Raw genomic sequence first — 12,366 nt, forward strand, 5'->3', positions numbered from 1 at the left:
ACCCTCCTTCTGACCTCTTCCACTTATGAATCAAGTTGTGTTAGCTTCATAGGAGGTTCATCCTCTAGGACATAATGGTACTCCTTTCAAGTATAGGAAGCAGAGAAGAGGTTTGGGGTAAATCAGAGGTGGCTGGAGGTGGGTGAATGGTTGACCACCTAGAACAAGAAAAGCAGGGCTGAGAAGAAAATATTAAGGTCCTAGAAGTTATTGGAAGCAGTAAATGGGCAAAGTGCCCAGTGACCTCTGCAGAATTTAGTGTCTGGATACCACCACTTCTGAAAAAGAAGATCCGTGGTTTAAGAGTCTTTCTAATGAAATACACCATCTCTCAGCTATTAAAGGATATACTCAAAGCAAGAATGAGGCAAGAGAAGCATTGCCTGCTTTGGAGTTGGGGCCAGGGGAAGGAAGCCTATAAGCTAGTAAAGTTTTAAAAGTGCTCATACCCTCTGTACCAATAACTCATTTCTAGAATATTCTTAGGATAATTCTTATAAAGAGATGTGGACAATCCTATAAGCAAACATTCACTGTAATATTAACAATAGTACCTAATAAGGAATTTATCATAGTACATCTCTATAGTAGAGCTGTATATAGCCATGAAACATTTATGAAGTTCCAGGATATAGTGAAGTTTATGTAAAGTGAGTGCATGATACAAAACTAGCAAAGATTATATTTTTCCATAAATCACGTCGAACAACAAAAAAAGTAGATGGTAATTGCCATGGATGTACTGTTTTTTCCTGGATGGTAGAAATTGGGAGACCAAGTTGGAAACATGCATTTGTTTCCTACAAACGACGCTTCAACAAACTTTTCTCTAAATCTGGCTAGTCAGCAGTCTTTATAGACTTGTAGACTATGGACTGTCACAAGAATTTCTCCTTGCTCTTAACAAGCAACAGTGACCGGCTCTTTCCTCACAATCTGTGTGGTAATGCGACTGCCTCATGAGTTTATAGGTTTTCTTAGGTGTCTGGAAGAGGGTCGTTCTTGTTACAGCAAAGGCAGCTACATTACTGGACCACGTCTTATTCAAGACTGCAGCCTGTTAATTGGCACATAGTGAGGTGAGCACATTCTAACCTCTACACACTTTTCTAAAGCACATATTGGGGTGGCTACGCAATAGCAACAGCTATCAGCTAAGACTGCAGCTGCACAGAGTGGGAAGTGTGGGATCTGTTCATACCAAATAATCAAGGTAGCCTCTCTCCTCTGCACAAAGTTTTATATACATCCCAGAAGAGTAGCACCTAATCGGAAAAATGTGCTCCATATGGAGTTCTGAAGCTTTAGGTTGAGATGCTTTTCCAAAAGGCAATATAGGATTTTTTAGTACATCAAACACAAGTTTTTCCTTGGTGTGAGTCATAATATACAAATGGTATGGAATATGGTAAATACTATGGTGCAGCCTTTGGAACTGGGAACAAATTCTTTCATCTCCCTGCTTTGAGTCCATTTACTCGTTCTGAGAAGTAGGTTAAACTATGTTTAGCCTAAAAAGCTTCTGTTCAGGATTCTTTAAGGTTAAGTTTTATTTTATTTTATTTCAAGTTTATTTTAAGAGACAGAGTGAGCAGGGAGGGGCAGGCAGGGAGAGAGAATCTCAAGCAGGCTCCGCACTGTCCGCATGGAGCCACATGCGGGGCTCGAGCCCACAAACCGCGAGTTCATGACCCGAGCTGTAACCAAGAGTTGGACACTTAACTGACTGAACCACGCAGGCGCCCACTAAGGTTAGCTTTTAAAGGAAAGGCAGAAGGCAGCTGCTCCTGAGTGGTTCTCTTCCCCTGCATAGAAACTGACAGGCTGTTTCAGAGTCTGACTTGGCCAGTCGTCAAGACCTCAAATATCACCGAGACCATGGACCATAAGGTGTCTCTTTGCTAACTCAAGCCCTTTATCTTATTTTCAATATGCTTACTCAAGGAAAGGGAAAAATCAAACCCAAAAGGTTTCTGATCGGTTTGAATGATCTTTGCTAGCAAATTGAAAAGGACTTCCACGTCTGCAATTTCAACCAATTGTGCTGTACATTTAGGGAAGTCCATCACCTTAGAATCCAGGTCACAATTTCTTCTAAATCCACATGTTCTTGGCCTTAGGATAAATCAATCAAAATTGATTTAATGGTTTAAGGCAACTGAGTTAAGTTAGCTCCTACATAGGCAAAAGTCACTGAAATTTCTGCAGAAGTTCAATTTACTCAATCTTGTGTATACGTTGGATCAACAAAGTCACGTTCTGTACTAAGTGTATATTTGGCCTTTAGTTAAAAAAATCCTCTGGCCACAGGAATTCTCACTGTTTGGTAGAAGAAACAGGTTGAGAGAGAGGAGATCAAATACCCCCCCATCACATGGCTTACTAACCTGAAGCTCCCTCTGAGGGTCTGCACTCCCTTCTTGCATATTTGGGGTGAATTCCATTGTTACCTAATTAACTGTTTTAGCAGGTGCAGGTAAGCTTTCAGTATGGAAATCCATGTTTGAAGATGCAAAAAGGGAAGGTGCCAAGTTGAGGGGAAAATACAAATTCATCCCCTAATAGATTTATACAGTCAGGCAGTCTGTTCAGAAAGTTGAAGTTTGACATTTTATACATTATTGTATGGAAGCCCTAATTATTAATATAGGTGAGAGCAATCCCTTCATTCTCAAGCTATGCAGGGGTGGGGAGCAGGCTGTTGCGGTACTTCACCGGTCATGTGAGCCTAAGTTGCTGTGTCTGGCATTGTGTGGTTGTTCCTAGGCTAAATCTTACAAAAACAAAACAAAAAACAAAAACAAACAAACAAAAAAACCCGTGTTTTTGTGTTCTTCTCTAACTTCTCGACTGACACAGCACCCCCGCCCCCTTAATAGAATGGCAAAATTCCCATGCCAATTTCCAAGTTACTTACCAGGAAAGGCGCCTGCTTATGCTCTTACTTCTTACCCAGGGCAGCAATACCGTATTACATGGGTCTTGTCAGAGAGCTGCTTGTTCGATTGCTCATTTTCTTTAGGGGTGATGGATTTGTGTTCGGTGTAACTGGACTCAGAGCATGCAAAGACCTTACCGTTTCTTTCTGGTGTTTGAGGTCTACTACCCTCAACTTTTTTCTTCTCCCACGGTGGAGAGTGAATTCTGAGGACAACCTGGTGTTCTAAGGGAGCTTCTTGGGTTACCTCTGGCTGTGTGCGCTAAGCTGCTGTGTACCCTGAGAGACTTCAGGCTGGAGCTGTCCGCTTCCAAGATTCACGTCACCGAGTTCGGGAGGGGCTGCCCCTGTGACAGGCCTGCTTGTGCCGAGTACATTCCTTAAGCTCCCCTTCAGTGCTCTCTTGAGGCCGCAGAGGCCGCAGGAAATCACTCCGGAGAGTGGCGTTAGGTGTCGGTGGCTACCACGCCTCCCGATTCAGGACTGGCTTCCTACCGGGGGTGGGAGGGGACACCACGGTTCTTGTGCACTGGAGCGCAGTTCGGCCCCGCTCTACCCCGAATAGGCGGCTACGGAAGCACGCAGAACTCGGGCAGTTGCAGCACCGGCAGATTTTCCGCTCTTCCCGGCTCGCTCTTCCGCCTGCGCAGCCCTAGCCCCCGCCCTCCTCCACCCGGCTCACAGGAACCAGCGCCCTGGCCGCTCCCGCGCTTCTCTCCTGCCACCCGCAGTGGCCCGCTTTTTATAGGCACCGCAGCCAATGAGCGCTCTCCTTTCCTTCTGCCCGCCCGCCCGGCCAATCGCCGCGCCCCTTGTGTAATCTTCGGCTGCTCGGCCGCTCTCGGCTATTTTCGTTGTTGCTGGCTTTTTCAGGGGCTGCTCGCTCGCAGCCAGAGAAGCTGCTTTTTTTTCCGGGTTCGGAGCCGTTCCGGATGCTTTAGGCTGCCGGATGTCTGATCTCCGAATAACTGAGGCGTTTCTGTACATGGATTATCTGGTAGGTGCGGGGCAGGGGTGGCGTGTCGCCTCTTGGGTCCGACGTGCCCGATGTCCCTCCGCCTGGAGGAACAGCCTTTTTGCTTTCTTTCTTTGGGATGGGATGCCTTTGGGGTTCTTTCTCCTGCAGCCTGCTCTAGAGCTTTGCTGGGACTCGGAGGGTCGACTGGCGGGGCAGAGATGGGTGGCGGAGCTGACAGGTAAAGGTGCGGCCCCGGCCACCGCGCTGCGGGGAGAGGGGCGTGCTGGGGCTGCCAGGGAGAAGGGGCCGCGGAGGTGGGGGCGTCCCCTGCCCGAAATCGGGCTCTTTGCTTCCCTCTGCGCTCCCTGCAGAGGACTTTCTTTCCCGGGAGGTAGGAGTTTTCTGCTCTCTCTTTTAGCAGAACTCCAGGTACTATTAAAGAGCCATAACCAGAATGGCTTACTAAGTGCCCGGCAGCCCCAGTCATTTGGTTGTTATTAGATCTCTAAAGCTATGACCTCGGCCGCGGTGAGGTTTTAAAAGCACATTACCGTAAAGTAGACGGGACTAAACTACATCGCAGTCCTGTCGGGACTGGGTAAGGGCAGGCATTGTCCCACCGTTGTTGTGGTGGGTGCATGTGGCTTATGCCCTGGATCCCAGCTGTGCTTTTTAGGCCGGGCTTGTGCTGAGAAGTTTAGGTGGGAAGTGTCAGCACAATGCTGGGGCTGGACATTATTTTGATAATGAACTCGAGTTTTTGTGGAATTATGCAAGCATCATGTATTGTTCCAGAAATTCTATTTCCCTAGAGCTGCATGTTTGTGTTAGGGGGATCCTCACTGACATTGACTGTGTTCAGTCCTATACAATTACCAGGTTTACCTTGTTACCGCTGTTACGCAGAGTTGAAGTAGCTGGCTAAAAACACTGACCCTTCTGTGATCTTGTTGGACACATGCAGACGGTTGATTGTAGATTGGCCTGGCAGAGATTTGCTAGTGCCTTCTAGGAATTAAACTTAATGCTGTTCTAAGAAAGACTGTGAATGCTTTCATGATCAAGAAACGCTGGATACGGGCTGGTTTTGTAATGCTTTCTCGTATTTGGACTCATTCTAGTTTATGTGAAAGAGAGGTTTCCCCTAAAGCTTAGTGGTTTGATGTTGTTTGTTTGTTTTTGTGTTTTTTGTGGGGGAGGATGCTGGTTGAAGTTTATGCATGACCTTGTGTGTGGAGCAGAGACAAAAAATTCTGAGTTGGAATTCTGATCATTCGTTGATGTCAGTTATCTTTGTGATAAAGGGACATTATCCACCCACAACTGGAGCCAGTTTAAGGAGGTTATCTGATTGTGAGTGTTCTTTAAAATTCGAAGTGTCATGTAGGTTAAGAGTTGCCAAGTGTTCCTTAGGTTTTCTGAATTAAATAACTGATTATTTTGTAGCCTGTCTTGTAAAATCCAATGCTCTGGTTTTGTTTTGCAGTTCTCAAAGCCAGAGTTTGTTGGGATAATTATCAAATATGAAAGGTAATTACCTGTACTACTGAAAGCTAATATTGGATACTTAAGTAGTGCCTAAATAGGAAGTCAGGTGGTTCTGACCATTATATTTATTTCTTTTACTGGGTGAATTTTAAATTTACCAATAGCATCACAAAGCTGAGGTGCCAAAACCACCTAACCACTTGGGGGTTGGGGGTTGAAAATTGGTTTATTACTTAGGTGGATTGTCTGAAGTTGGTGAATGAATGTTTGTGGGGCTTTAGGGTACCTTAAAAGTAGATTCATTTCTATGTCAATTTAATAGGTTTGTTGTACAATCACTGGGCCCCAAATTTGACACAGCTTTTTGATTTTTACCTGCCACGCCCCCACACGTCCTATTGCATTGGTACTAAAAATATCATTTTGTCCCTTTAAGCTTTAAAAAAAAAATCACAGCTGTAGTGAAACTGTTACATAAAAATCATTGGCTACTCATTGGAGATGAGAAAAGTCTTAAAGGAAGTAAGTCAGTTTTTATGAGTGTGCCAAGTATCCCCTGTGAAAACACTTAAGAAAAGCCTTAAGGATGAAGTCCAATTTTCCCATCTAATTTTTCAGTTAAAAAGACGCACCTCTCCCGAGGTGGTCTTTTGTGTTTACTTCTTATCAACTCTGAAATAATGAGGTGCCACACATCATTCCTTTCTTCTTGCCTTTCAAATGGACTTATTTGCCTGTATATAATCTTTATGTGGTGTGTATTAAAAACCAGTTTCTAGGGGGAAAAAAAAAACAATTCTGTTGACTGCATTTGGGATCTCATTTTTAAAACCAACTCCCAAGTTCTTTGACTTCCAGGAAAAAAAAAAAATGCTCCTTTCATTAAGAGTTTGGCTCTTCGGATTTTGCTGAGCTTGTGGGCTAGAGCGAGCTCCCTGTCCGTGCACTTGACAGGAATACTGGTGTGTGCTGTCTTTTCTTTTTTAATCAGGTACTTGACTTTGCTTGCTGCTGTTGGAAACTGGAAGAGGGAGCTGTATGTATTGTCCATTATTCTTTGGATGGCATGTCATCACTTAACCTTTTAGATTTGGAGGAGAGTAGAACAGAGAAAGGTACAGGTGCTATTTTTAACAGCTTTTAATAGGACTGTGGATATTAAAACAAATGAAGCTCTCTGTTCTTTGAGGTTGCTTTTGTCTTAAATATTCTCAGAGGTGACCAATAGGGCGAGGAACAGGGATGATGCCTTAATATTTAAGACAGGGTTTTTAATTTCAGTTCAGAGATATAGTAGCTAACTTGCTAATTCTAAATAATTAAATATCAGCCAGTGTTCAGTATTTGAAATGAATGAGACAGAGGGACAATTCTACTTTTCTCACCAGCTTCTAAGCTGAGACCAGATAAAATCTGTTTGGATTAGGTGTTTTGTTCTAGGGAATGCAGAATGTATCCTTTACACTTCAAGATTATCAAGATTATTTGTGTAGCCTGGTGGCAATTTAAATATAAAAATCTCATGTTTTCCAGTTAAGAAAATTGTTGTAGGAAGTCACATACCTTTTCTCCATTTTCATGATGGACCTTAAAGGCTATGTTCACATGTGTCAGGTCTGTGGGTAAAGATTTTGTTCCTGTTCCAATAGGCAGGACCAGCATCTTGCCCTTTTTCTGTTGTTGTTAACTTATTTAAACTCTAGTGTAGTGCTGGTTTCAGGAGTAGAACCCAGTAATTCATCACTTACGTACCACACCCAGGCTTATCCCAGCAAGTATCCTCCTTAATGCCCATCACCCATTTAGTCCATCCCCCTACCCACCTCCCCTCCAGCAACCCTCAGTTCTATTGTGTTTCTTAAATTCCACATATGAATGAAATCCCAGGATGTTTGTCTTTCTCTGCCTGACTTATTTCACCCCCAAACCAAATAATTCATTGAAGAAATGGGCAGAAGACATGGATGGACACGTTTCCAAAGAAGACCTCCGGATGGCCAGCAGGCATGTGAAAAGATGCTCAACAGCACTCATCATCAGAGAAATACAAATCTTACTCTCTTTTGACAGGTAGACCTAGCAAGACCACGTGCAGAGGTTTTTGAATAAGGCAGGAGAAAATCAAGTTGTAGTGAAAGAGAGACACATCTACCGGGTTTTCCTGGGAGGTTGCACAAGAACTTCTAGATTTCTTTCAGTTTCAAATTTTCTTTGTCTTCACTCCCATTGATTGGTGAGGATTTTACCTTTTTCCTCGTCCTGGCATCAAAACCATAAAACTTTCTGCTTTGTATCCTGCCCGTGATGATTAAATGAGATCATGGAGGGAAAGGGCTTTATATAAACAGCACATTGTTTTTCAGATATGAAATGTTAATGTATCGTGATTACATTACTTATTGTTAAACCTTAAGACCTTAACGACCTCTCACTGGTAAATATCGGGCTAACTTTTAAACTAGTGCCAGGATGTGGAAAGGTTTGGAGCAGTAATCAGCAAGTAGGATGTCACAAGACCGTTGCTTGTTTAATACTTATGAAAATAAACCACCTTTAGATATTTTCATTAATCCATTCAACAAATATTTATGGAACCCCTGCTTTGTGCATGGCCCTGAAAGTCATGGGGGACGAGCTCCCTGCTGAGATCCCCTTGGCTGTGGGACTGCCAGGCACGTGGCTCTAGGGGAGTCTGTGGCAGGACAGGTTGCATAAGGTGCATAGGAGAGGAGACAGCTTCTAATGTGCTCCTTGGCTTTCTCCTAGGTTTCTCATCTTATGTGTCTTTGTTTTCTTGTGAACTAAAATGCAGAGTTAGACTTGAAAATGTGACAATTAGCAGCCATGACTAATCCAGCATTTTTAGTGGTCAACCAGTGATCACTGCATTTATATATTGTCTTTGAATTTAAGGCCAGGGTTCTAGATTTCTTGTAGAGATTGGTGAACCCAGCCTAGTTTTTTGGTCCTAGGCTGTACCTGCCGTTAGAAAGATTTATGTGTCAGTGGGGAAGATTGAGAAGGTAGTTTGGTTTTTATTCTGTAAATGGTGATGGAACTTGGGCTGACTAACCAACCAAGAACAGGAACTCCTGATGTACTTCAAAGAATGGAGCCTATAGGTTCTAGTAAGTTGTAAATGTGCCCATTTGAAAAAAAGGGGTGAAGGCACATTAGGATTTTATCTGGTGTTTCATTATGTTTAAAAAGTGTGCTGCTTTTTAACTCTGAAGGACTCTGAACATAAGCTATGTGTTCGGACTGTGGTCAAATTGACTGTAACACACAGGCCAAACATTGTTTAGTCCTAACTGTAATTGGATTAGCCATGTAAATATTCTTTTATTAATCATAAGATTAAAATAATTCAAATGCAGATTAACCATCTGGAGTTGTCATTGCAAAAATGGTTGAACATCTGTACCATTAAGCAGTAACTCTGATGTAGAGGCATTAGCTCTGGTTCTGGAGATTCTGTTGCTGCAGTCCTTTTTTTTTTTGTTTTTTTGTTTTTAAGGTTTATTTTGAGAAAGACCTTGTGAGTGGGGGGGAGGGGCAGAGAAAGAGGAGAGAGCGCCAGTAGGAGACTATGAATTCCAAGCAGGCTCTGCCCTGACATCACAGAGCCTGATGCCCTGACATCACAAAGACAAGAGATCATGACCTAAGCCAAAACCAGGAGACAGATGCTTTAATAGTCTGAGCCACCCAAGCAACCCCATTGCTGCGGTGTTGAGTCTTGAAATAGACTCCTAGGAAAAGACCCACAGGAGAAATGATTGATGCCCTCCGGAAGCCTAAGCCACGTGCTTGTTGGCATGGTGGGGGTGTGTGTGGGGAGTTAAGTATGAGTTACGAGGATAAATCAGTTAACATTTACTGAGCACTTACTATGAGCCAGACAGCGTTGTAAGCACTTTCCTGAGAAATGGTATTAAAATGAGTCTCAGTAGAGAGGTGGTTTCCCCAGTTTGACACAGCTAGCAAGTAATAGAGCTGGGCTTGCGGACTTCCTCCCAGCTTGGTGTTAAAGCTATCGGGAGATGGTTGAGATTCTTAACAATGTTTTTCACGTAAATACTGTGCTGCTGCTTAAGTAAAGGGTAAAACACCAGGAGACTTGAAGAGACTGATTGACATTCTCTTGTTCTCAAGGACTTGGCCATGCTAAATGGAGTGTTAAGGAGAAGGCGGGATAGAAAGCACTGTGATGTAGGGGGAGTCGGGGAGGGGGGGCTCAGTCGAGCATCTGGCTCTTGATTTCAGCTCAGGTCATGATCTCACAGTTTGTGGGATCGAGCCCCTGCAGCATCCCATTCCATGCTGACAGCTCGGAGCCTGTTTCAGATTCTCTCTCTCTCTCTCTCTCTCTCTCTCTCTCTGCCCCTCCCCTGTTTGCATGCGTGTTCTGTTTCTCAAAATAAATATTAAAAATGTGTCCAGAGCTTCCTGCCCCCTAGTGTCCTGACTCTGGTCACTGAGGTGACCGTCAGCATCTAATGTTTCATCAAGTGACCACAAATGGATTTCTGGGCAACCCTGTTAGCCCCCTGCTGTCACTTCAGGAGCACCTTCTTCCCTGTCACAAGCCCCAGTTCTTTTCTGAAGAGGTCACTGAGATGGAGGAGGTATTTGCCAGTTTTTCTGAGGTCCTCTATGCTCCTTTACCAAGTGCTGCCTGGGGAGGGAGGCTGTCCCTAGCAGACCCTAGGCCCCACGTAGCCTCTTGCTTACAGATTTCAGTTGGGCACAGCCCCCTGATATTAAGTATAAAGAATGTATTTGTTTTGTTTGGCTTTGTTTTTAAGAATTTGTAGACTGGAAAGACTTTTAGCGAGGTCTGCTAACTGTCACGGAGAACAAACAGTATTTTTTCTGATAACTTCTCACAAATTGAATTAACGATGGGCTTCTATTTTCAAGCCTCAGCCCCCTTTCGTTATGCTGTGGCTCTCCCCCTGGCATCTCCCCAAATGCTTCAAGCGTTTGGATGAGTTTAGGAAGCTCCGTGCTTGTCGACCTTCATTTTCAAGTGTCTGCGAAGTGTTTGAGCACATGGACTTCTAGCGGGGCTGTCTTCAAGGGCGTGTGGCCATGGGGGCCCCATTTAGAAGGGCCCCACGCTTCCTTTAATGCTCTGGGGTTACTATCTTCTTAATTTGTGACGCTTTGCAAACATTTTCATTTTGCACTGGGCCTCACACATGAGGTAGCCACTTCTGACTTCTAGTGCCAACGATGTGTGACTCTCCCTTGAGTGGCCCAGGGTGATGGCTATTCTGTCACCTGCATCAGGGCAGGGTCCCTGACCCTCTTGCCCACCACCAGAATCAAAGAGGGGACTGTGTACCAAGTGTGGTGCGGAGTGTTTCACTCTTGTCACCTGACTTAATCTCCCCATCAGTCCTGTTGATCAGATGCTACCATCTTACAAAAACACTGCTTTAGGAAAGAGGGAACTTGAAGTTCAGGACGGTGGCATATTGGCCAGTGGAGTGTTAGCTAGCCAGTGAGTCTGGCTTGGCGGATTCCAAGCCCATGCTTAGAAGCCCTTAGGACCGCCCACCTAATAATAGTTGTCGAGAGGATGAGAGGGGCCGCATGAATCATAGACACAGTGCTGGCGATTGAGGGCTCACTTGATTGTGGTCACTTGGTTTCTCGGGAGAAGCCCTCCTAGGAGTTCAGGGATAGCCCAGTTCCTGCTGGGGCAACTGCCTGAGTTTGTGCCTTGGGGTGACAAGGCCTTCATTTGTTTATCCGTTTTCCTCTACTCTTTTGCATAAAGGTTGGCGTTCTGCTTTTTGGCTCACAGCCACATTACAACTACATGGTTTTGAGAGGAACTATTTGAAAACTTGGATTTGCAGAATGGTCTATTTATCAGGTTCCTTTGTACCTAGATTTGCTGAGCACTGCTCTGACCTCTGGACTGCTCCTCTCAGGGTTGAGGACTTATCTCCTAGTAATTGTGTCCGTGTCTCCCCAAGAGGGATTCCTGGGGGTTTTTCAACAGCGTTAGCTGCCTCTCCAGCCTCACTCTTGGGGAAAGTGGATGACTGTCCAAGTCTTCCCTGGACCATCGATGGAGGCACAGAAGGACTATACCTGTTCCTAATCAGTCCCCTGATCATGGAGTCAGGAACTAAAACAAAATACAACCCTTTCAGAGTTTTATTTTTAATACAAATATTCTGAGTACAAGTATTCAGGAAAATACAGAAAGCAACACAACCTACTTCTGTGTACCTACTTCTCTGATTGACAGTTGTTACCATCTTGTGATTTTTGACTTCAAAACTCTGCTTTAAAAAACAAAAAAACAGGGGCGCCTGGGTGGCTTGGTTGGTTGGGCGTCCGACTTCAGCTCAGGTCATGATCTCACGGTCCGTGAGTTCGAGCCCCGCGTCGGGCTCTGTGCTGACAGCTCAGAGCCTGGAGCCTGTTTCAGATTCTGTGTCTCCCTCTCTCTCTGCCCCTCCCCTGTTCATTCTCTGTCTCTTTCTGTCTCAAAAATAAATAAATGTTAAAAAAAAAAATTAAAAAACAAAAAAACTCTAAGGCTAGAGCTAAAGCTTGCTGCTCCCATTTCTCTGTGCCAGTTAGTGGGTTTCATTCTCAAGCATTCTGTTTTTTTCCTTTTCTATACTTGCATGTACGTATAAGGAATATACTAACGATGTGGTGAATGTAATTTTACAGCAATGGTAACATACCACCCTTTTTGAAACGTGTTTTCTGTTTTCGAGATCAATAAACGTTGCTTGTATGTATCAGTAGATACTTGGTTTTTCATATTTCTGGTTTGGATATGACATTCATGCTTCTATATGTAGAGATCTTATTTGGATTTTGTGAGAAGCTCAGAGAATAGGTGTTGGTTTGGAGGCGTGGTTTGTACATGCTTACTTGTTCGTATTACACAATAAATCCTATAAAGCTTGCACTTCAGTATTAGGATTCCTATCTTACAGTTGATAAT

General features: G+C 44.0%; 1 protein-coding gene across 10 annotated transcripts in view; it reads left to right on the forward strand.

Annotated features, from left to right (window-relative positions):
• The first annotated feature begins 3,749 nt into the window (after positions 1 to 3,749).
• The window catches only part of ARL15 (ADP ribosylation factor like GTPase 15), a 405,200-nt gene continuing 396,583 nt past the window's right edge, over positions 3,750 to 12,366 (forward strand). For 2 of the 10 annotated variants that reach the window (XM_045037206.1, XM_045037224.1), the window contains exon 1: positions 3,751 to 3,935. In XM_045037206.1, coding sequence (XP_044893141.1) covers positions 3,888 to 3,935 — 48 coding nt within the window. In that variant the 5' untranslated portion in view covers positions 3,751 to 3,887. Of the gene's footprint in view, positions 3,936 to 12,366 lie in introns of all 10 variants that reach the window. The other 8 variants (XM_045037233.1, XR_006585223.1, XM_045037216.1 and 5 more) reach the window with 6 other exon arrangements.

Source organism: Felis catus, chromosome A1 (assembly GCF_018350175.1).
Source record: "Felis catus isolate Fca126 chromosome A1, F.catus_Fca126_mat1.0, whole genome shotgun sequence".
Classification (NCBI taxonomy): domain Eukaryota; kingdom Metazoa; phylum Chordata; class Mammalia; order Carnivora; family Felidae; genus Felis; species Felis catus.